Source organism: Pseudomyrmex gracilis, unplaced genomic scaffold (assembly GCF_002006095.1).
Source record: "Pseudomyrmex gracilis isolate BER0280 unplaced genomic scaffold, ASM200609v1 scaffold_29, whole genome shotgun sequence".
Taxonomy (NCBI): domain Eukaryota; kingdom Metazoa; phylum Arthropoda; class Insecta; order Hymenoptera; family Formicidae; genus Pseudomyrmex; species Pseudomyrmex gracilis.
In genome coordinates, this window is record NW_018020613.1 from 349666 (window position 1) to 376456 (window position 26791).

Here is a 26791-nt window from a genome sequence, read left to right on the forward strand (position 1 = left end):
CGAGAGAATCCGTTTGTCCCACAATCGATTTTTTAAAATCGTATATGCGGTGGTATAAGATAGACGAGACAAATACAGATCGCGCACAACGAACAACGGATGCACAACTAACATACGATATTCTCTGTTTCCTAAGCACATTCCATAAAGATACACATATACACACACATACACACATATGTATATGTGTGCATATATACATATATCTGTATACGAAAAGTTCATCTAATCCAATAATAAATACTATCGATTGACAATACTTGAACTATGGGTGCCTAATGTATCTAGATAGCAACAGTGATAAACAGATTTCGTATATTCAATCAAAATCAAGTAATGTGTGTCAAACGTAAGTATAAAAACACAAAAAAAATATTAATGTGTATGTGTTTGCAACAAGAAGTATAAAATATCATGGAGACTACATCAGAGTTACGAAAAACTAGAATTAAAAAAAAAAAAAAAAATAAATAAAAAAATGTGTGTCGCGAATATAATTCAGAAAAATTAAAATATTTTCAAATATTTTCCGCATAAATAGAAATTTAACAGTTGTGTCGTATAACACCGGGTTTTCCGCGCAAAAAAGTTCGATGTGTACAGCAATCCTGATCGGTGTTCGTTTTAAGAGTATGTATTATGTATATACTTGTGCATTACATGAGTGCGTGTATGTGGAATCGGGGATACTACGTACTACGGATTACGGTTACCGTCAACACGAGCGAGAACACGAGAACTTGGTGGAACAACTTGGCACTTTGTGGTTGAAGCTTACCGGTGCAACCCCCACTGGGGCTCACGGACACTCGGCCTACCCTTGGCCCCACTGCGCGGTACACGACCGCTCCTACCCAACAAGAGACATCACCGATCTTAGGTTTCTTCTTATATTCGAAATATCTCGTCATTTTCTATAAATTAACTCTTAGCTTCTCAAATTACTTCAGACAAAACACGTGATAACATATCGTGTTAAGAAGAGAATCCAGTGTGTGTGTTTGTATGTGTGTGTGTATGTGTGTTTGTGCCTTTGTGTGACTTAAATTTGTATATAGTGTATATATACACACAAATAATACTTGATTGTCAAATCTGTGTAACGAAGATACACTTGTGACACTACTTGACCAATTGGTTACTTGTTGCAAGTTACACTGTACTGATCGTGTGAAGTGACACCTAGCTCATAGCAAAGATTCAAAGTAAAAAAACATGTTTTACATCATTAAACGTTGTGCTACAAGAAAGGTCGTCGAAATATTTTCTCTCTCTCTCTCTATCTCTCTCTCTCTCCCTCTCATTCCTTCAATAAGAGAAAGGGTTCGTTTTGTTTCTTCCCTTCTTCTAGCACGTGAAGTATCGAGAAAATTTCTCCTGTTATTATATATATTTTTTTTATCGTTGATTGCGTGCTCTTTTTATTTGTTACAGACATTTATTGTTTATAATTCTTAGTTCGTTATAATAATAAAGCTTCAGAGAATCGTTACATGGCGACGTTTAATATGTACGCGTGAGTGAACTCACACTGTCGGTCAGTTCCAGAGCGATCTCTGACGGGCGTTAAATTATTATTTATTTACGTTATGCCTCTCCGAGTATATTACCCCGCGAGACGTTTACAAAATTTTCTCTCTCTTGCGGCTGCAAGTTTCTCTCTTCGTCACCTTAGTTACTCTCATCTCACCGTTGATAGTCTAATAAATCGTCCGAGCCCTCATCGATCGCCTGTTAATTAATTACTTTCACGGATGTGTTATTCATAAGGCGCGTTTTTTCTTTCACAAGCGCAAGCCGAAGAAAGGAGCATCGTCGGAAGCATGATTCTATACTGTTCAGAATTCTTATGCATTTAAGAAAAATCGGAGATTGTCGTACGAGACGAGATTTTTGCGTGCAAGAAAACTTGAAGAGAGTTTTTTGAGCAACTTCGTAAAAAAATCTTATTTACGAAGATTTTGTTTCTTTTTTTTTAACTTAAATAAAAAATTTTATCCGTTCACATTTGATAAATATATCCGTTATAAAATAGAACAAAAAAATATATCTCTAACGTATCTGGAAGCGGTGTGCGTGACAATGCACAAATAAATTAAGTAAAAATGTTTTTCTATGAATTCGTAAGTACCAGAGCAGAGAGATAGAATATGTTGTATGTATATTTCTAGTTTATTCTGTGCATAACCTAGTTTGTGTGTTTTATATATCCAAATGTGACGTATACTATTTTTTGCAAGTATGCCTTTAAGTTGACAAATATGAAAAAATTCCGGTCGTATATTTTTTTTTACTAATAAACAAAACGCGATAAAAAAAAACGAAAAAACAACAACATGAAACGTTACTGTGATATTTAAGAGTTAATAAACGTTATGAAAAGTTTACGCCACAAATCGAGAAATAAATATTTATTGAACTTCTCCCATTTCCTAACCCCTAATTGATGTTTCGTTTTTTCTTCAATCCCAAGCATAACCCGCGATTTAATCGGCGTCAAAGTTGCGCCATATTGCTCTCACAAACATTTATACATATTATCTTGGACGGTATATATATTTTCCTCTCGTATTTCGAACGCGTTCTCCAATTGGTTTTTCAATTTTTATTATATTTATAGCAACGTTCATCAAGTAATCTTGCGTGGGCACGCGCCTCGGTATCGTTAAATTATTACTTACTCCGTGAGCGCAAATGGCGCCATGAGAGTCATTCTCGGGATCGGGCAAAGTATTTATTTTTATCCACGCGCGATCATAGTGATTTAACAACAATCTTACGAATAGCAACAATCGGACTATAGTTCGGTAACGATAACTTCGCCGTTTTTTTTTTTTTTTTTTAGGCAAACAAATCCACGATAGATTAATTGTGTAAAAGCGCTCGATACTCGCCGAGTAAAGTTATTGTGTTTGTAAGATTTTTTAAAATACACACGAACAAATATATGTACACACATTTTTGAATTGGACGTGGACGCGTTAACGCGAACGAACTATAGCCGCGCATAAAAGTATCAATAATATTATTTAAGCATCGTGAGTTGTTAACAAATGTATAAGCTCAGGACATAAGAGTCTCCTCTTGGGGTTTGGCTTACTCCCAATTGTCTCGCAAACGATTAGACCTGCATTCATATCGCGTGTTTGGCGCTAAACGCTAAACTATCTAACGTTATGCACACACAGAGAAACAAAATTTAAAATTAATTGATGCGTCACATTTGGCAATTACATGAATATATTTCAAACAATATAGAAATCAAATTTTCAAGGTTTTTGTTAAATTTGTCATTTAGTTACTCGAAGCCACTGTATTCGATTATTTTGACGAACTCGTGATCTTTGTCTTCGCGTGACTGAAAAAGTGATAAAGTGTCATATTAAGTTATTTTGAAAGCTAATTTATATATAAACCTGATACAATCCTACAAAAAAACAAACCGGGATCAGACGACTGCGTTCACTGCTAAACACGTGTTCACTAAACTGGATTATAAATGCAAGTCTTTAACAATTGCACGTTTTGGCGATTCGCCGTGCCTAGCGAGACAATTTGCGAGAACGAGCGTAAATCTGGCTGCTCTTTTCGTGAATCTGCATTCTCCATAACGTCTCAGGGACGAGGACGGACAACTTCGCTCGTCGCCTTTCTCTCTCTCTCTCTCTCTCTCTCTCTTTTTTATGCGCGCGAGACTTATTGTAACATATATTTTTCGTACATACGTTTTTATTTTCTCGCCATGCGATCCACACGGATGATTCGACTTAGGACTTTCATTAACGACAACTCGAGAACACACAACGGAATCCAAACTCGATCACAGCTCTCGCGAACGTATACGATACGTTGCGGTACGGGTGGAATAATGCCAGAGGGATGCGGGCCAGCAAAGGGGGGGTGTAGGAAGGGTGGAACCGAGAAAGCAAGGCGAAGGAATTAACGCACACACAACATCGCTTCTCTCTCTCTCTCTCTCTACTTACTGTTAATAAATCCGTACTATAATTAATTAATCTTATATAATTTTCGGTATGTATGACGGAGTAAACGTGATGCACCTTGTAACTGTGGAAGATACACGAGAGCGCCCCGCGCGTCACACTGCAATTCACATTATAATCCGCTCTTTCTTCCTTTTTCAGGGGAGATATCCTTAATATCCGTAATTAAACTTAATTGCATTTTACTCCTTTTAAGTTATTCTCCGCGTGCGAGGAGAGAGCGGTATAGAATATTACTTTAATTAAACGAAAAACTTTAATACGGCCGCATAATGAGAATGTAATTAAAACGCGAGGATTTTAATGTGTGTGCAAATCCTTGATTATATACGTATACACATGTATATAATATATGACTGTTATTATCGCGTACATTAAATTTATTTAATTGCGTTTTGTGTCACATCGTCCTTGCTTTCTGGGATTTTCTGACGCTCTATCAAGGGATGAGAAAGTGCGGGACTTCGGAAAGGCCTGGAACGAGTGTTAACGGTGTGTATAATAATAATAATAATAATAATAATAACAAGAAGCGCAAAACGGCCAACGCGATCCTTGAGCGGCTTATTTCGATGCTAATCTCTTCTACGAGGGTCCGGTACTCTCTCTTTTTTTTTCTCTCTTATATTTCACTTTCGTCTAACTCGACATACGCCTTAGGTCTACGTTTAAGTAACATGTATCATTTTCGGTTAAGAATTATTAGTCACGTGCCACGACAACGGCATCTTGTTCGAGCGTGAACAATACCGAGCGAATTTCTGTATTTGTAATATCGACAAACGTATATCGGTTACATTATTAATGGAAACATCTTTTTTTTCTGAGAGTTTATTTCACAAACTGATTTTTTTTCTCTGTTATTTACTCTAACAGAAATTTATGTGCCGCGATACCTCTTATCTCAGCAAGAGTTTAATTTCCTGCTGCCAAGATACATAATCTTGTAAAATAGAAATCGGTGATATATATTGTGTTTGCTGTTTTTCTTTCATTTTTACGTTGAAGAAAAATGTCACGTCAGAGAAACTTGCGAAACAACATATAATGAAAAAATAATTTTTGTCAGCGATAAAAAAAACATATATTTCGGAGACGCGTGTAGAAAGGAAAAAAATCCGAAAATACCAAAAAATACCAAAGACGTAACAATCTGTTTAATCTCGAAGACTCGAACGCGTGTCGCTTTTTTACAAGGTGCCGTAAAACCGAGGCACTCGGAAACGTCTATATCGTTACATCTATGTATAATACGTCCTACGCTAAGTGTTTTTCGATTAAAGTGTTTAGCTTAGAGATTACATAGAACGTGGCTACATTTCGAATCACTACGTGAGATCAACATCTACGTGAGAGAAACGCGTTTAAAGTTTAAAGTGGATGGAAAAGAATCGGAAGGGAATAAGTTGAGGGTGAAGAAAGAGGAGGGTGCACAGGAGGGGGGGAGCGTTTTATCTCTGGAGAAAGCACGAGGGAGAACAGAGACCGTGGTCTTTTGATAATTGTTTTTTTTTTTCATTTTTTCTTTTTTTACGTCTACGTATAGATTCATTATCTAATTATGCTCTTCGTTATTGCTCGATACAACTTTTGCATTTAAAACATCTACCTCGGAGAGTATATTGTTTTATCATTATCACACGTGTTTTTTTTTTTTATTTTTTTTTTTATTTCACGTGAGTTTTACTGTACCTGCTGTGTGTCCCCTCCCCTCACACACGCACTGTGACGAAAGAGTAAGAATTATCTCGGCGCATGACATCGTTGCTAATTACATCTACGTTTTTTCACGCGCGGTAGGCAGCAATTATATACTGATGTCGAATGGCAAGGCTATCGTGATATTTCGACATTTACATTTTATAACCGCTCTCTCATATCGCATGTTTTGTAACTCTCTGCATTTACATACGACATTATGTGTGTATATATATATACCGAAATTATTACAACCAACTGTATAAAGTATTACTTCCGTGTATTTATTTATGCATAAATCTCTGTTTTCCAATAATAATTTTACACGTGCTGATATAAACTTATTGTTATTTTCATATTAATTTCTCATAGTTTATTCATACGTCTCCTTGATTCGACTATGTATATTTTATTTGTATATATTTTTGCAGAAAGAGAGAGAGTGGATTTCGCAATATCACGATTTGAGCGCGATTTAACTTCGCAATAACCTCGCCATTGCGATGTGCAGACTCGGATGAGCATCCTTGTTCGTTTCTTACGTATTTTTGTCAAAATAATGCGCTTGACACAAAGAAATTCACGCATCCGTCTACTTCTACGTGTGAACAAGAAGAAGAAGACAAAAATACGAAGGAGAAGAAAGAGAGAGAAAGTAGGATTTTTATCGAAGAATTATTAAATCTTAACATTTTCAATTTCGACATCTTCGTTTTTTTGTTCGTCTTTTGCATTATCCTAGTTTTTCTCTCTTCCCTCTTGCTTCGATATGTATGCGTGTGTTTACCCGTTTCTTTCCTTGCCATTCCTTTGTTCCTGTGTGCTTGAGAAGGCGAGCACTTTTTTTCGCGCGAGATATTTCTGTACTTCGACGGTTTCGTGTGGCTTCATGTAATTCGTATAACGTGTGTGTGTATGTGTGTGTGTGTGTGGTGTCGTGTGCGTGCGTATGTATGTGGATGTTCGTATGCACGTGTGAATTATTATTTTTTTTATTTGCGTCTCGTTAGTTTTTAAAATCTTGTGTTTGGCAGTACCTAATGGAATGGGGGTAGTGGCAGGCGACGCTTTGCTTGACGAAGGACCACAGAGTTTGCCAGCCATGCGTCTGTGAACATTTTGTAATTTCCGGTCAAGCGATTCACGTGACAAACAAACTATTGTTCAATGACAAAATTCAGAATCGGTAGTCGGCGGTTGTCGATGACAAAAATAATATTTCATTTCAAAATCGCGCGCAAGAAAACGCAAGGTATATTCTCGGATTAACCTTTCGGTGGTAACACTGATGATGTGTTTCGTTCTGATGTAACGATATGGGAAAATAGAAGGTGACGCAATTTGTGATGTATATTCAAATTATGTTACAACAGCGAAGGGTTATTCCAAGAGTAGAGATAAAAACATTATCGCGTACAATGTCCTCGACAACTATTCGCAATACCTGATACGACTAGATGCTTTTTTTTGCTGAAGTAAAAAACGCACTGATAATGCAAAAATCGAACAGTAATCTAATGAGAGATGAGTATATTTTTCAAAATACAAAAATTAGCATTAGTCCATATATAAACGTAATTATATACGGAGATTTTTTCCGTTTGCATAAATAACAAAGACAGTGTGCAAGAGATAATTATAAGAATATTTTCTCAGTTTTTAATTTTTTTCTTATCAAGTCGTTGCAAAACTTGAGGTATATTTTCACGGGCAAATTTATGTTGGTTCAATCTCCGACTTTGTTATCATTATATCCATGTGTAGAATCGATTAGAACGATATCAGTGAAAAATTTGCATTGGAATTGAGGGATTATCTCGATAACATTTTATATATCGATAATATTTATCTTGGGATTAAAAGTTTTCAATGTAAACTTTTGTTTTTTACATAGTATATATATATATATTTTTTTCACAAGTTGTGTACTTAATGTCTCTGTAACCAGGCATTGTGGCGTGCCTATATATTGCAAATGTGCATTTGTTAGCGCGATTATCTTAACTCTAATAACGAGCGACAAGGATCAGCTCGACGAATAATACTGCATGTTGCATTAATCGCAGAGATTCCATATTTATCACTGGCAATTGATCGCCGTCATAGAAATTAATGATATTTGAGTAATAATTCACAAGACTCGCATTTCAACAAATATGAGCAACATTAATTTACATCACACGCCCCGCACTCTACATACGTTATTCCCCACTTTGTGTATATACACACACATATACATATATATGTGTGTACATATATATATATGTATAATATATATATATTATATATATTATAATATAAAGTATATACTATAAAGTATATATACTACATATTATACACATATAATATATAATGCGCGCAGATAATACATATATATGTATATATATGTATTATTATGTATAAATCATATTATGACATTGTGATGCTCTTGTGTGTATTTATATATTATTTACTCTTTTATTTGTATGTATATATATAACGTATGACGTAAACAAGTGACTGTACAATCGCGCATATTTACAAAGTATTCCCCCCCGAAATCGTTGGTATATTAAAAATTTGTAAACAAAGAAGCACAAAACAAAAAACGCTTAAAAAACGCTGACTTTCTGACAGGTAACGTTAATATCCGATAGGGAAATAAAAGAAAAATCTGTTTATTTTTGAAAAAAATTTTCGAGATAATATAACTTAATGTATATGTACAAAACTGAAATATAACGACGTGTAATTAAATTGACACTAAAAGTCACTAAATTAGACGTGCGCAAGAAATATATACATATAGATACATATAGAAAACGATTACACAGAACTTCGTAAAAAATACATCAATAATTGTTCTTTTTAATTTTCGCGATGTGTATATTTTTCTGGAAGGTTTGATTGGCGTAACCTATTGACACACCTATCACAAACACGCGAGACCTTCGTATATTAATTCCGACTTTTTTTTTTTCTTTATTCAGACGTAGGTACGCATACGTTTCGTGACCCAGTATATTTCTCGAGCATTTTCGTGTATGCACTTTCAAGCGTGCGCACGTGTTTGTACGCAACTCGTTTGGGAAGCGAGTTTGCATTTGTGTTCCGAGCCGCGCGAGCACAGGTGCCACCGTATATACTATATATATACTATATATATGTATATATATAGTATATATAGTATATATATAGTATATATATATATATATACATGTATATATGTGTCTCTCGTATGACAGCGATATCGTAAATCTCCGGAAACAGCACGCGTTATATATAAGCTTCGGATATTTGAGATTCTTAGCGCGGAGTCGAGGTTTTCCTTAAGCTGTAACGTATTACCTTAGCCTTGCCATGTGGTACGAACGATATGTACAACGTATATGCAATTTATATACGCACGTATTTATATTTATTTATACATATATGTATATATATGTTATATGTATATATATATATATATATATATATATATGTATATAATATATGGTACAGCGGAGAGATATACGATGATTGTAGAATTTCCATAGAAAATATATCTCTCCCGCTGGTGAGTGAACGCAGAAGAGAGCTTTTCGCGCCCGATGTATCGCACAGTCGAAAGGATCGAGCATTAATCTTTCATTTCATCGAATCGCCCCGATCGATTGTAACAATGTACACGTTTTTCCGCAATAACTGCAAAGAGTTCTTGTTTGCAATATTCGGAATTTATCTCTCTCTCTTATCTAAATTAATATTTTTATATTTAATGTGTTAACTGAACACACACATACGTAGCGATGTGATAGAACATACATTTTCACGAACGAAAATTGAAATATTCCAACAACAATTGAAACATTTTAAAATTTGATTCGAAAATATATACTTTTGAGATTGAAGATTCAAATCAATTTTCGCGCTGAAAAAGATGTTAAAAAAAAAAAAAAACAAAAGCAAAAAATTTACACAACAAAGAGTCGGTAAGGAGATCGCGATTGTTGCACAAACGGCGGGTTAACAGAAACGCATCGACGTTGAGGCGCCCACAATAACCCCCTCATGTTCAATCCCCCTCTCGTATCTTCCAACCTTCTAACTATGGTAACGGTAACCGACGATTTATTGCGTGGCGCAACGAGTGCGCACGGTAACACGTTACGGTAATGACTGTGAAATACGACGGTGCGCCTCTGCCTCACCCTCCGCTCGTGCAACCCTTCCGCTTCGCCGCGGCTTCGCCCGGCCACCCACCGACCGTCCGATGAAAGGACCGAGTATATGTGCGCGAATTGTAAGCGTGTAAAAGTTTTGCCTCTTTTCTCTCGTTCTCCTTCTCCTCTCTTTTTTTTTCGCTCGCGTTCTCTAATCGAATCGAGTACGAGGTAGCGATATTCCGGGTCGGAAGGGCGTTTTCGGAGAGAACGCCATTGTGCCTGACACGGTCAATCGATATACCCCTATCCGAAGTACTTACACGCCGATATAAATGCAGTAACAACATGACATTTCATTTATATAGATATATAAATTATTCTATATCCAATATTCTCTATCGCAATAGTAATCCAATCGATTTTTTCCGGTCAAAACTCTCGCACGAAAAACTTTTTTTTTTTCTCTTCCTCCCAATTCTCGTGCAACAGAATTGATCTTCATAGTCGGTCCGTCAAGAGAGAAAGAGGATGGAGAGGATTCGCGAAAAAGCATGCAAGCGGATCAACAGAGTAAGCTCGGAGAAAGGAAAAGAAAGAAAAGAAAACTCTAGAAGCGCCCCTTCGTCCGAAAAACCGACTGATGTCCAATGAAGCGTCGGGAAACTACCTCTCTCTTTCTCGGATAAGAAGGAGAAGAAGCTCGTTATTGCGTTTTGCATTCTAAGAGGGAATCGGTGTCGTCGTCGTTACGCTGTCTACTCAAGCAGTGTTATCCCGAGAAAAATGTGAAGAACATTGCAGCTCGTTATTCCTTTGTAAGAAAGGGGTCACAACTGGCTAAAAAAGATCCCGGCCTTTTTTTACTTTCGCGATCAGACCGAGGAGATCTATTCGACCGAAGAGAGTTATTAGTACGTATCGTGAAAGCGACAGGTCGTTGAAGACTCGTCTCTTTCCTCTCTTTCTCTCTCTCTCTCTCTCTCTCTCTCTCGTTTCTCTTTTCTCTTTTGTTATCGATGATTCTCGCGTCGTTAGGGAATTAAGCAACGTTCTTCCCCTTTACTCGAATCTCTCGACGCGCTCGAATCCCCGATATACTCGGCGAGTTGTTCTAACACTTGGAGAAGTAGCCCGGCACGCCTTCCGTCAATAGGAGCGGCGGTTCTAAGACACCTGAAGCTACCCGTCAGCTTCCTAATCGTCCCTTAAGTCCCTAAATCGTTTGCTAATCTTCTTTAAACTACAGTTACGCGACGCGCCCTCACATCGTTACCCTCTTTATCAGCAAAATTGCGGAGTTACGAAGGACCTGACAAATTGAAGACAAATTTAATCAAATTTTGGCAAGTGTTCTACCAACGTATTACAGACAAACTGCGAAAACAATGCCCCTTCGTTTATACTGTTCAATTTACGTATCTTACTTACTTTAATCAAATAAAGTTTATGAGAACGACTTAAAATTTGCGCAAATCAAAACTCTTGTTTTTCCATTTATTTGTATAAGTTCTTCGACGAGATACTCTATGTATTTATTTTTTTATTTATCAATATACACAAATAGACACACGAGTTGGGTTTATATTCGGGCTCACACCGCTCTCATTTGGGCGCCTTTGTTTCGTGACGCGAAGGTGAATCGTCTATTATAGCGACGATCGTTAAATCACGATCACCGTTTGCCTTCGAATATTTGCGGTTCGAGAACGTTCGAGCAAAAGACTCTTTTACCGAAGAAGTTCTCCATGAAGCAAATATATTTCCCGAGTATACGTCTACCAGAAATATCTTTCAAACTCCAATACCAGGAAGATCGCCCTTCCCCTCTAACTCGATGTTTACGAAGAGGGTGGCTTAACCGACGAATGTTTTTCGGACATTGGGAATACATTGAGGGAGACCGACACGGAGAAAGAGTGGGAGTAGCGGGTGCGGAGTTCTCCTCTTTGGCGATCAATCATCGCGGATGATATCCAGTTTTCCTTCTATCGCCATGCCTCGTGAACTGTACGCAATAACACACACACACACACACACACGCACGCACGCACGCACACACACAAGAGAGGAAGAAAAAGAGAAGGGGAAATTGGAAACGGACACAAGAGAGTGGAAAGATGGTCCTGAAGTTATGCAAATGCGTTAAGTAACGGTTGTTGAGGAAAATTGGAAATGATTTTAAAAGCACATTCCCGAACAAAAGTGAGGATCAGTTTGAGATAGAAAGTGTGGTGTGAGGAGAGTGATTTCTTTTTGAGGGGGAGGAGTCAATGTCCGAAAAACATTATACATTATTTATGAAATGTTTTCCTAGCATCTCAGTATGTTATTCCAAGAATCGACGTACTTCAGCACAGTAGTAAGTTCGGATTCTTCGGTGAAAGAGGTCGCAATTTTTTGTCTTTTCTGAAAAAGCAGTTCCTGCGTGCAATCTTGATGCGATATTGTCGAACTTAATCCCGACAGGTAAGCTGTTTGCTGCATTAATTAATCGCGATGGGGCATCGGTCGCAGTTTGTCCGACGCTGAGAATGCGTGAAAAATATTTCACAGACGCGTTACGAAAACAAAATATAAGATTCAAAACAAAAATACAAGACAAAAAGTTTTGAAGCGAAATCGATAAAAGCGTCATAGTCGTTTATACGATTTTTATGTTGGTTTTTATTTCACTCTTTTAATTAGTGAAGCGTAGATTTCAATATCATTGAATGCGCATTTGGTATATTTGATATGTATTGCGTTTTTTTCCCATTTCTCTCAAATTCGATAACAAAATCAAATAACGATTTGTGAAATAATAAGTCAATATCAAGATAAATTTGAAAACTAACTATTTAAAACGCAACGATAACTATTTAATATCGCAAAAAAATGTGTGAAAATAACAGAAACGTGCAAACGATACGCAAATGTAATTGTTTGCGAGGGCGAAATCTGAAATGATTGATTGACTTAAATCTGATCTCGAAAGGTCTGTTTTGCAAACTATCGTTCGTTTCGATTTCAGCGGATTAATATCGAAAGGTGGATATGTTCGGTTTCTATATAGGCATCCTATTAATCGCCGGAGCCGCATGTACGCGCTCCCATTGTTATATGTTATTTGTGCATTTTGAGTGGGCCGCGATGCGGTTCCCCTCGCGTATCATTGTCAATCGATAGGCACTCGTCTTTACCCCTCCCCGTCGGGGGGGTAATCAACAATGACATTTCATCCCGCGCTCCTTCCCGCGTGCATTTTATAGACCGCGATCGATTTTACGACGTCAAGCGTACAATCGTGTTCTCGAAATATCAATGTTGTCGCAAAATATGGACTATTGGTTTTACCGCACGCTGTAGATTTGACTAATAAACGTTTACAAAAAAAAAAACCATAAAAGAATTTTCTAATAACTTTTACGGGCTGTGTTTTCTCTTTCAGTGTTTAATAGCATGTACTGATGAATTCGGACATTGATTGGATATTTGCTTTTATTGAAATTGCTATTGGGATGCATTCGCCGTTAAAGGGAATGATTGATTTCACATAGAGTGGTTCACCAAAAGTATTCGAATGGTAATACACTTATAAATTGAATGAAATCGCTCGAATACTTCTGCGAACCGTTTTACACTTGGTATGATCTATACGCCCCCGGTTTGTTTATATACGCGCGCGTTTCTCTATTTTCTTTTTGCTCCGATATACAAAACGATTTTGAATTCTTTAAAAATTATAGCCTTCCCGCACAAGAGAAAGTCTCGATAGTACACACCGTAGCTATAACAGTTCAATAAATTCCGAATCCACGGGTGTAGCGCCACGTTTTCGCAAACGCCCGATGATTTATTGTCTACCGCTGAATGGAAAAGGGGGGAATAGATTATTTATACCCTATGGAATCCATTGTTCTTTAACAAAATGTCAAATCTAAAAATGCGGTAAAAAAAGGAACGATATGTATAATAAACTGCCGGTGCGTCGTGAATTTTTCATTTCGAAAAACTTGCTAATTGATACGCAAATATCAAGTGTAGAATAAAAGATGTGCTCATCAGTACACACGCACACAGTATCGATGATAAGAAACAAGTTTTTCAATGCTTTTGATGCGTCGAACGACGCGAGACAAAAAAACGCGCGCGTACAACACACTCGTCGAGTTGTACGATTATCACTTCCTACAAAGGGATGGCGCGTTGTAAAAAAAACAAAAAAACAAAAAAAAACAAAAAAAACACACGCGAACCGAAATCGCGGCAAGTATCGGATAAGCACTCCAATAATGTACAAACTTTTTCATAGAGAGAGAGAAAGAGAGAAGCGAGTCGATATTTCGCACAGCCGAGCGAACACGCTGGCGCGAGCTGACACTACTCGACATTAATAATTTATCTCTCCGAATATCACCGTAAAACCAAGCGAAGTTTCTCACGACGCAGCATTTTTCGCCTTTTCCCGTTCTCTTCGCTTCCTTCTTTGCTCCGTCCTGTTCTGGCTCTCACGCCGTCGGAGAACGGCGCGAAACTTTGCGGAATCAGAGCGCTCCCTCTCCCTCCCCCACTTCGCTTTAAAGCAGAGAAATCATCCGCGCATCAAGGAATTTCATTCTCTTCTCTCTTCTTCCCGTGCAAAGAGAAGTTTTGGTATGGTAGTATAGCAGTGGCGTTTAAACGGCACTGCTTGGGCGTTTTTTGTTCTCGAGAGCGGCGACGAGAGCCGCTTGTCCTCGCGGAAATTAAATATATACTTTCCGCGAGGAAATGCGCGATCCTGCGGGGGATCATCGTCGGTCGGGAACGATATTGTCTTGTCTGCGCGATCTACCAGCCGCGCAGGAGTTTTCTCGCGGGAATACGGAGAGGAACTGTGTCTCTCCTTCGACCGGCGTGGTGGTGGTAATCACGGCGCGACACGCTCTCTCGTCGCGATGGGATTCAGGTGGACGAGAAGCGACAGCACAATCAATCATTAGCATGTATAGCGATAGGTTAAAGTGCGCGCACAGCTCGAATTGATATCGTTAATTGATGAGTTAGTTCACAGAGGCATGGCGTTGTAGAGGTCCAGATTGGGATGGTAAAAGAGCGGCGTCGGGGTGGGCGGATTATGGTGAGGCGCAGGCTGTATGAGGTTCAAGTTCAAGTTCAGGGGCGCGATGTGGGCCGCATTGTGGTGGTTAAGGTGGTTAAGGCTAAGGTGGTTACCTGTCGGGTAGGGTAATCCGAAACTAGGGTACCCAGAATAGCCGCGGCCCGCCGCGTATGCCGCGTACGCTGCCGCTGGGAAACCTGCAAACATACCGAAAATTTTCATTATACTTCTATGAATATGTGTGTACATGTGCATTCTCTTTGCAAAATTTGCGCTCGTTCTGTCGATTACCCCGGTGCGGATCGTGTCGGTTTTACCTTCAAATGACTGCTTTGTGTGATCGCTCTTTTATATGTAAAATGTTGTTGTTACACTTTTATATAATATATAATGTCGATAACGCACTAATTCCATGTAAATTGAAAACTACGTTACGGATAATAGAAATTATATACGCGCGCGGAAATAACGAAATAAATGACTTTTTACGTATTAATGCTCGCGAGTTACGTATCGTTTACCGTACGCGGTATATTACTTTATCTATGGAATATTCGTCGCGGCCATAGTAGCGCGGCTGTTAGTAGATATCGAGTACAGAGATAAGTCCGTACATATATTTTATATACTTACCATCAGGTAATGCTCCCAAGGACCACATAAAATCTATAAGGAAAAATAAACTCGATTAATGGTAGATTCGACATATGTAGATTAATGTGTAGTGAGTAACTCTTTCTTTTTTTTTCTTTTTTTTTTTCTTTAAACTGTTTGTCTTTAATTTTCTTCCCTTCGTTCGTATTGCGTGTTTCATATTGCATTGGTGTGTGCAAACGAGATTTCAAGGTCTCCATCGAAATTTCTGCAACCATGTGCGAAGAAAGATATTGATCGTTCGCGCGCGAACGCGAATTAAATCGAGACTTCACGACAAGAAATAACACATGGCGCGTGTGTCAATTATTTCCGCGAAGTTACGTTAAACGCAGGACCAATATTTTTCCTCGTGCAGGCGAAGGTACGTAGGCGTAGAAACATTTAAGAATATGTACATGGAGAGAGATAAGTTTATAATAATAATAATGTATGAAGCGAAAGCGTTGCAGAAATTCGTCGGGATTAAACGACTTGAGTGTACCGGATGTGACTAGGTTTTAAAAAACGATAAAGAGAACGTAAAGAGAAAAAAGAAGATAAGAAGAGTAGGAGTAGAAGCTTTCTAGATTTAATCAAAAAGGAGAAAGAAAATGTGTGAAGAGAGAGAGAGAGAGAGAGAGATAGATAGATAGATAGAGATAAAGTGATATAAAGAAGGAAAGAAGTAGAGAGAAAGAAAGAGAGAAAGAAGAATGAGAGAAAAAGAATGATAGAGATCAAGGCATCCATGAAATTTCATAATTCGATACTAATCCAAAAAGACCACACAACTAAGATTCTCACTATGTATATATGTATATATCGCATCGACTATATAGCGCATCGACTAAACTGTGTGACAAGGTACTAATAACTACGCGCGGCCGAGGTGTAATCCAATCTACGACAAAATAAACCCTCCTATGAGCTATGGTTATTGTAGCCTCCACAAAGGTATTGGTTAATTATTTACCGTTAAGTAATATTTGCTAGGCTTTCTATATAGCTTATTAGATATTGACTAAGGGTCGGTAGTATGCCACTGCACAACGTCCTCGCGACTGTCTCAAACAGAGTTTAGCAAACTGTGAGCGTGCAACGATAACTAATAATATAAACTAATATATGTATACCGCGCGATAGCGCGCTTTTTTCATATCATATATGCACGCATATGTTTCTCTTTCGTGTCGCACGCGTGGCATAGTATCGACACTACTACCACACTTATATATTGACGATACAATATTGAAAAAAACACCGACCACAATACTACACTACTGACTCACTATACTAGTGTCCATATCGACGTTGCGTCTCACAATATACGCAGATGGAAAAAGTATATAAGAGCGTTTATTCTAGCCATTAAGATATACACTGATATACATATTAATAGTATTAGTGATTTCGTACCTAAAGTCTCTCTACCGGGCTGGTTTTGATTACGTCAAGCGCTCAATGGTATTTTTTTTTTTTTTGTTTTTTGTTTTACTATCGTGTTTTACACTCTGTTTTTCTCTGTCTTAATTAGTTTAACGAAAACTCTCTTGCGAGCTACAATCAAAATTTTCATATACACGTCGAGCACTATCTCGCATTTTATTATTATTATTATTACTGTTTTTTGATTTGCGATAAGATTTATTCTCATTTTTGCGATATTATATGTATATATTATATCTTAGTCGCTCTTTATTCGAAACACGTGAATAAATAATGTCGCGCGCGTGCTTTCTACACATATACATGGCGTGTGCATCTGTGTATTTTCTCGGATGCAACATATCGATCTCACGTAGAGCAGACGTTTACGCGTACGACATTAACGTTAACAGTCTCTCGCAGTTCCGAGAGGAGCGCATAAAGCCCCTCCCGGCTCGAGTTTACGATCGAGTTGCCGGTCGATTAACGTTTACGTCACATCGATGGCTTCGGCAACGTGAAATTCATTGAGCTACTGGAGAATTTTATGTGCCTCCCCTTTGATGCGTCTCATCTCGCGGGAGGAGAACGTTCGCGAGGCCGTGTATCGGAAAGGGGGGTGCAGGTTGGTGTGTTTCGTCGAGTCGCGTTCTGCGTCCCCGTTTACAACAAAAATTATTTAAGACACAAATGCATTGTATCGTCGGAATATTTTATATAGATATATATATATTTTTTTTAAGTATATACACACACATGTGTAATTCGTGAAACCAATATCCGGCCCGGCTGAGCGTATATATATATATATAATATACTATCATATAACAACAAGAACGGGAAACCGAGATCCTCGACATATCTGGTCTACTTACGAAAACTGACAGTGTTGCGCCTCTCGCGGGCTAAATGTATGTACTTTCTAGGACACATGTATCACGCATTATCATCAAGGTAAACGATGCTATGGTGGCTTAAGAAGAGAGTTAAGTACTAAAGTAGTATTATATGAGTGGATACGGGATATACGGGAGACTCTTGAGGCATTAGGTATAGACAGATATACGCACGATATATATTTAGATATGTATCCTATATAGAAAGGTATAACATTACGTGTAACGTAATATAAACGTACTATGTAACGTAGCTCGTTACGTAATAGGTACAATAATTAATAGGTCTCTTTGAAGCCGCTGGTAATGCATATTCTTCGTGGAAAACGCCCGGGGAGGATTTTTTTTTTTTCACTTCAATTTTTGCGGAAAAAAAAACTGTGCTCGCGAAACACCAGCGATGGGAATGTTATGAAAGACTTGTAACTTCACCTCTCTTTCGTCGCAATTTTTTTCAGTTTTTTTCGTTTTTTTTTTTTTTTTTTTTCAAGATGTGACATCGCGAGAGCGGCCGCATTTTCCACGAAGAAACGCCTAAGAGTATATAATCTAAGCTAACGATGTCATAGTGACTTCCCAAAAGCTATATAGTCCACTAATAGTCTCAACGGTAGGAACGTGTACATAGTATATTAAATTCGCCCAAAAAACTGATTCGCACTCATTTTCTCTAACTAAAATCGAACCTATAGAGCGCCTAGAGTAATTAATAATGATCTAAGGTCTGATAACAACACAAATGTTTACCTAAGTTCACCTAGATATGTATATATATAAATAGATAGATAATATAGGCTCCGAGATATGTATGTCTGTTTTCGATCTATTACAAAAAACTATAAGATATATATATATATAATGCGGCTCTCACAAAATATATATTGGTATCAATATCAAATACTATGGCGTTTTACCAAATATATAGGTGTATAAGATACAAAACAATATAATATTTCGTCTGGCGTTAATCTATAATAATGGATCGTTAAGGTACGTTATCTATACAGAGTGTCCGAAAACCGTGTGCGTGCGATATATTCACAATTTCCGGCTGTGCTTTTTTTTTTTTCAACAGTGAGATAACTCGAGAGAGAGAGTTGTTTGTTATTTTTTATAATGACGTATATTCAAATAAGATATGAAATAACAAAATCCTGCGTGATAATTAACTCTATATATTCTATATTCTTTCTCTCTCTCTCTCTCTCTTTCTCACTCTCGTCACCAATTTATTTCGGTGCCGTCCCGTATTCTCGCTTTGCATTTTAATTATCTATCGAGAAAACTAAATCCACTTGTTTTGAGACACTCTGTATACCAGTATAGAATATATATATTTAAGTATATTATACGTATACGCGTATGTATATATATAGATATAGATTCACGTATGCATATATATATATACACATGTGGATAATGCCGAGTTCGTCTCTTTTTCTGAGTATCTTAATATCGTTTTCTTTCTTTTCTTTTGTTTTTATTTATTTTTTTAATTTTTTTTTGTATAGAACACCGAGTTTTTTCTTTCTTGCTTCGACATTATGAAATTTCATGAAGTTTCACTTTGCGAAAAATATTCCAGAAGGCGCGACAAATGAGAAGTGCACGTGTCGCCAACCATTTGCTGCAAACTCTCGTGTCGCGCTAACCGCCCTCTCACCGCATCGCCGACAATTTGTCGGCATCGCCACTAATTGGTTTCCTTCAATTATCGCTCGTATCGCGAGCGGCACACGAGGCGGACCGCTACCTGGGAATGTTTCCTCTCTCTTTCTCTCCCTCTCTCTTTTTTTTTCATTTCTGTTTTCTGATAAAATATTCGTAATCAACGGCCTCGACGAAGAGTGGCGCTTCGCTATTATATGAAGCAAGCTATTCCCGAAAAAATATGTTCTGCCGTTCCGGACGACGACGTTCGAAAATACGCCACGAAACGCGACTGATTTTTTCCGACTGTATCCTCTATATCGCGGCTCCTAATTATTGTTACCTTCCCTCCGGTTCCGTCGCGTAACCTCCGCATACGGCCATTTCTATCGTTAAGAGATCTTCTATGTTCGCGTGTCTCGCTAAAATTTCAACTAGGTTCTACCCAACGAATTGACAGCCGCCGAAGCGAACGTACGATCTCCATCGGAGAGTTGTCGCTACGTTTTCCCTATTCTCCTCGGACTGACCTGAAAATCGCTGCGCGACGGGAGCTCACCTGTCTCCCTTCCGATTTCCTCTTCTCCCGTTTCTCTCCGTTGCTTCAACACGTCGACGTTAAGTTTCACACAAAATTTTAATTGAAGTGCTTTCCGCGCGCGCGCGTAGCAAGTGTCAAGTGGACGCTCGGAACTTAATTATACGGCGGATGATCGAAATTCAATTAGAGTGACAACTTGCACTGAATAGTATGTTACACGTTTGTCTTCCCTGTGTCTTTATTAACAAAGGGAGATGCGTTTCTTTACAATTACATTTAATTTAGTAATTAAACACTTAATTAAAAAAAAAAAAAAATCAAAATCGGATTTAATTTCAATTTATTGCAAATTTTAACAAACTACAGTTTACAAAGACACTTTCCTGAAGGAGATGCACGTACGTTACGCGACTGCAGCTTACTATTGAGCAAACGTTTAAAATATTTCGGTCCGTTTTTCGTTTTTTTTTTCTCTCTACGTTTGAACACTTTGTTTATTGTCCTACTACCTGCGTTAACTAATTACCTACAAAATATCTACCAGTCTTTTGTTCTTCGTTTGTTTTTTTTTCAAATGCTATACACATACTACTTTATTTTCACTACGAGAAAATGAGGCCCCATAGGTGACTACGCCGAGTGAATCCCTGCAATTCGCTACGCGTTTCTCTTCTGCATCTACGATCACAGTTTCGTCGAACATTGCCGCAACCGCGAACAGCTCCGCGGAAATATCGCGTTTTCGATATGCATTTCGAACCGGCAAATAAAATACAAACGACCTTCTTAACTCCTACGATATTGCACTTTTTTTTTCTTTACATCAATCTCTATCACGCGTTCGGTCGTCTCATCATCATTATATAATTGATAATATAATATTAATTAATACTTTCGAGTTTTCTTCTTCGTTGACTACTTATGTATTTTTCTTTCTCAGAAAACAAAGACTACAGAACAGTCTCAAGCGAGGAATGTGTAAAGTGTCGTCTAAATCTAATCACGACGGTTTTGAAAAAAATGTTTTTTGATTTTCGTTATTATTCGCCGAAATTTTGAGCCTTGAACTTTGTAATTTATGCGTGCCATCTAAATCTAGTCGAACTATCTATCTTTGGCACACATCAGAATGTCTAATCTCTATAACCGATCAAATTTCGCGTTTGCGTTTTAAACCCACGTTTTATTACACATTAGATCGTTTTGGCACGTACGGATTGTAAAAGTTGTTCGTCGAAACAATGCAAAGGTGCACGAATCACGATACGACCGGCACACGGGATACGTCCCGTCGAGATAACGTAACGTTAAACGCGGGAGGAAACGAGATATAGAAATAAAGAGTAGAATAAAATGAGATAACAGTCGAACGGCACGGGTCCCTAAACAAGCGGCGGTTACTGCGGCCGCGAGAGGGGAGTGAGTATCGTTGGTCATAGACCAATCGTCGGTATCGGATGGTAAACGGCACCCATGTCGAGGCCCTGAACACCGAGCAGATCGCTCATAGAGTAAGTGAGCGCGGCGGCGCGGGACGCGGCCGCGACCGGATGCGGCCTGTAAGAAGCCGCGGCTGCGGCCGCCGCCGCCGCCGCGATCGCACGTTTCACGTCGTAGACCGCCGCGGCGGTGTTGGCGGCCGCAGCGGCCGTAGGCGCGGCTGCACCGGCGGCGTATTGATAGGTAGCGGCCGCGCTGGGAGCGGCGGTAGCGACTATCGGAGCCAGCAAGTGGTGATGGGGAGGACCGGCGGTGGCCGCCGCGGCTGCATGAGCAGCGGCGGCAGCTGCCGTCGGCAGGGGATACGGCGCGTAACGATACGTGGCGGGGGTGGGTGTCGCGACCATCACCAACTCACCGTATGCGCCTCTGCTGGCCGCTCGCGTCTTCGCCAGATTCGCTGGGAGCATCACTTCCTTCGGTTGTGCCTTCTTGCACTCGACCTTGAAAGTTTAGATAGAATGGTTGAGGAAACACACACGGATGTGCTAAACGCCGGCCAGATGAAACGGGACTTAAGAGGAAACTGTTATAATTAGCATATAGATTTTGTGACTCATGACAAATGACGAATCGTCCTTGACAGGTAGTTATGAAAGACACTTATTATTTCTTCTTGATGTGTTTTTTTTTTATTAATACTTATCACAGTTATGTTATTTTTTTTGCTAAGTACTAAACCGCTTTTAAAAAAATTTCGTATACAACTAGAAAGAAAAACTGCTAAGAATGAAATATAAAAAAAAAATAATTGAATTAATCAGCGCGTGCGCGCGATACAGGTTTAGTTATATATATGGAATTAGAAATATGTATTACCGAATATAATACTATATATATATATATATATAGTATTATAAAAAGTAATACGATGTAGTACACTACAAAGTTAGCTATTACAAGTAAACTTTCCTGATTGGCAACTCACCATTTTGTTGTTTATTTCGTGGAAGTGGATCTCGCAGACTTTGTCGACGACATCCTCGCTTTGAAATGTGACAAATCCAAAGCCTGGAAAAAAACAAACACACAGATCGCCGTTAAACTTTGACGTTAATTCTTATACACATATTTGAACATTTATGCGAGCGGCAGATAAATATTTGCGTGATAAACACTCGACGATAATTATTATGACCGCATGATTTATCATAACAGACACGTCAAACGTCACATTTGACAGCGACTCAATAAAATACGAAGCAAAACCGCAAAAAGAATCGATCAATATCGCGAAAAACACGCTATGAAATTTTTAACGCATCCTTTTTTAGAGAAGGATTGCAAGTTCGACCGACTCGCTATATATCCACGCTAATAAATGCACATAGATGATCTTAAATCGGAGTAATCGATGTTGTCAAGGGAGCAAACGCAAGTTCCCCGATCTCATGTGTTCGCAGAGAATAAAAACTTCTTTTCTCTCCTCTCTCTCTCTTCCCACTCTCCAGATTTCCATTAATTTAACTGACGGAGCAAACGAGCCGCGCTTCTTCCCCTCGCACCGCTCGAACGCGGTCTAAGCTAAATCTCCGCGAAATTTATTACGGCCGAAGACGAACGGCGGAAAGGAGTGAGAGCGAGCCGGCGAAGAGAGTCGTAACTTAATCAAGCATCAAGGGTTATTAAAAACTTTGCATTGCTCTTCAGGCGATTTTAATCTTGCTCTTTCCTCGCTCCGCCGTTCTTTTCTATCTAGTAATTTAAGCTCGAGATATATCCGAGACAATGCGAGAAATACAGTACGCGCGCGCGCGCGCGTGTGTGTGTGTGTGCGTGTTATCGAGTAAAATAAAACTAAGAGAGTTATCATACTTTCGCGCTAGAATAACTGTCGAGGAGCAAACGCGTAAGTATAGCTCGTAATTTAAACACAAACTGAAACGTAAGCAACGATTTCAATTATTCAACCGGTTGAGACCCGTTAATCGTTCGACCTTGACGGAGATTCCTTCTTTCTCATGTCACTTCTCTATCCCTTATCCGTCACTAAATGTGCTCGCATACCACAGCCTCGTTTCGACCGTTTCGTTCTGTCTCTCGCATCCTCTCATCCACCTAAGCTCCTCCTCCACTGCCACGGGTAGCACGAGTGATTAAGTTATAAACTTGGCAAGACGTCCGTTTGAGCGCGGAAGGGGCTTACTTCATTTATGTAATTTATAGTACTCTGCCAGTCTCTAGCTAACTCCACGGAACCCAAGCGCTCCCCTAACACAAAGGCCATGTCCTGACACCGGTAACATTTAACTATCCCGTTCCCCCCTTATTCCCATCACTTTGACGGTTTTCTCTCTACAGACGCGGCACTCCGTGGTACCGACTAACATACCGTTGACATTCCTTGATGGTCCCTGTTCTTTTAAGCGAGAGTGTGTGTGTGTGTGTATCGCAGATTATTAAGAAATCGTATTCCCCGAGAGGATACAAAAACAGTAAAATATATACTCGTCGCTCTCCGCAGAGACAAAACTACTAATATTATCATTGAAATATTTCAATGAATAAAAAGAAACACGCGGTATTTCTAAGTAAACTAAAAAAAAAAACCTTTGTAGTCTTTAATCGTCGCACGAAGCTGCGGAATGCTTTTTATTTTCACTTTTGTTTTTTTTTATGGTGTTGAAAACGTTCAAAACTGGTCCGGAAGGGACAGGGCGAGTGCGGGAGCGTGGTCAGCGATTCGCAGGAATCTCAATAAATCGCGGCTCGGCGGACGTACCCCACCGTTGAATTCGAATTTTCATAAGGGAATTTATTCCCCCACAAAGCTCCATTTTCGCGTCGTGGCGTCGACGTACAAAGGGACCGTAACTGCTTTCGCCGACCGAAACTGGTCCTGTGGGGTTGGAACGAAGCGAGGAAAAAATGCGTGCTCAGCTGGTCAAGTCCCGGTCGGACACCAGATGCGCTCATTTCAATAAAAAACACCTCGAGATATCCCTTGCTCATTCTCTCTCTCTCTACTTTTCCTCTCCCCTCCTCTCTCGTGGACTATATCTTCTCTTAACCTCCGAGAGAGCTTCTTTGTTGATCCATAAGCGGTCCTAACGACGCGAAATTACTGTCGCAGCTTTCCCGCCGCGAGATTACAGGATATTTTTCTTTCTCCGTTTTTCCTCGACGGAGGATGCAAATCGAACGTTGGATATCTTACGATTTCATAAAACTGAGCGCGAATGGACGAACAAATCCGGTAATAGCAAAAACGATTACCATTTAATGGCGTCCTGAATGGTTATACTCAAATACATTACGCTAGATTTACGAAGTGTAACTTTGGTATGTTTCTCTCTCTTTCTCTCTCTCTTATTATTACGGCGAGATGTCCTGTCGATGTCTGGATGTGCGTCACGAGACTTTTATTCTCCGTCGCGGCGCAATTCCGCGATGTCTTGTGCAAAGAAATCGAAGTAGCAATTCTCTTGCTCTTGCGGCTCGGTTCTCTTTCCACAGCGGCGGGCGCAACACTTCTCTTTACCCCCATCGTTGTACCCTCGTCACCCGCTCGTCGACCTCTTGTTTCTTCCTGCGCCACTCTTGTTCTCCCTCCGATTCTTGAGTATAATGCGACCCCGCCATTGTAAACCCGTGCGGGCGCGTGGTAACGTTTAAAAGCCGCGCGCGCCGCGGCCGGCGAACGCATTTCAGAATTTTATCGCGCATTGAGAATAAAGGTAAAAGGTTTCTTTCAAAAGGCACACCGGCGGAACGATTTAAAACTTGTAAATGGATACGAGTTAGACCTCCGTGCTCTTTCCGTCTTCTCTCTCTCTCTCTCTCTCTTTTTTTCTCTCTTTCTCTTGGCCACACCCTCTCTCTACCTTCGATTTCCCCGTCGTCGGTACATAAAACTTCCACGAACTTTTGTTTGTTTCCCATGATATATTTACGACACGGAATCCCGGTGATCGATATCGAAAGAAAAGCGCTCGAACGAAGTAACTCTTTTATTTATTAATGCCGTTGAACCCTGATCACTTGTTTTACGAGGAACACCCGACCGATAACGACAATGGTTACTTCCTTGTCAGTTCGACATTTGTAAAATTTGTTTTAAGTATTTGCACTTTGTTCGATTTGTTTTTTTTTCTTTTTTGACATATAAACGTTTTCTCTTCTTGTGTTATTAAATTCTTTAATTCGAAGTTATTCTCGAGCGTAGGATTCGCACGTAAGTGCAATCAATCATCCAGAACTCATGTAATATCAGCAGCAGTGCATATCGCGTACTTATCTACATCTAGTGGCATTGATACACCGAACACTTCAAAGTAACAAAGACGGTTATCAACCTGGCGCCTTACTGTGTAATTAGGCATGTATTACGCAGCAATCCGGTTGTCGATCGAAACAGCAATAAATCAAGCAAACCACGCAAGAACCAATTTGCACCCCGGCGTACCGTGGAACCTAATCGCCTTCTACACTGTGAGACGACTATAATCTAAGTTTCCGAAACAGCGATCAACGCGGCCAGATAAACCCGCCCTGGTTCTCGAAGCGCGATTTCTCAAGCGATTCGTCGCCGGAGTCGCGATTTCACGTCGCGATTTCGGGTCCGTTATATTGCTCCGGATTTACTTTGTCGGTCAGGATTAGCTTCTCCCTTAGCGCGCGACGGTCCGCGACGATCGATTCGCGAATTCACTTATTCCCGTGTTTTCGACGATATCTCGAGGATAATCGCGCAACTTGGAAATCACATCATCGCGGAGAAACTTCTCGAATTATATTGATTTTCCGCGCGCGCGGCAAGCGGCCGCGCGCACATGCACACAATCTATATAATTTAAAATGCTTCACTGCGCGCGCGTCACCGGTATGGAAAGCCCCCCGAGATATCAACCAAGTCTCCGAGTTTATTAACAATTCCGAGCTGCTTCTGAAATTTGCTGGAGTAAGTTTGTTCCCAGAGGGTGACGGTTTTTCGACGTTGAACGCGAGATTCCAAGTTATATAATATTTATATTTCAGATATATATACAACTCGATCTCTCTCTCTCTCTCTCTTTCTCCTCCCGATGACTCTGTGTGAGAGAAGTCGCGTCTTATGGCACTTGCGTCTTATGCGTCTCAAGAGTTAACGTGTTTACATTATTGAGCGGGATTTACGTAGTAGATTATGCACTTTGAAGACGATTTTGTCGTTTGATGCAATCATTATTTACGCCTCGGACTCTCTCTCTCTCTCTCTCTCTCTCTCTCTCTCTCTCTCTCTCTCTCTCTCTCTCTCT

General features: G+C 39.5%; 1 protein-coding gene across 6 annotated transcripts in view; it reads right to left on the reverse strand.

Annotated features, from left to right (window-relative positions):
• LOC109852420 (RNA-binding protein Musashi homolog Rbp6) overlaps positions 1-26791 on the reverse strand; it is a 457600-nt gene that overhangs the window by 14079 nt on the left and 416730 nt on the right. For 5 of the 6 annotated variants that reach the window (XM_020423562.1, XM_020423560.1, XM_020423564.1 and 2 more), the window contains 4 exons: positions 22483-22565; positions 21913-21997; positions 15540-15572; positions 15020-15103 (listed from right to left, as the gene is read on the reverse strand). In XM_020423562.1, the coding sequence (XP_020279151.1) occupies positions 15020-15103; positions 15540-15572; positions 21913-21997; positions 22483-22565 (285 nt within the window). Of the gene's footprint in view, positions 1-778; positions 851-15019; positions 15104-15539; positions 15573-21912; positions 21998-22482; positions 22566-26791 lie in introns of all 6 variants that reach the window. The other variant, XM_020423561.1, reaches the window with a different exon arrangement.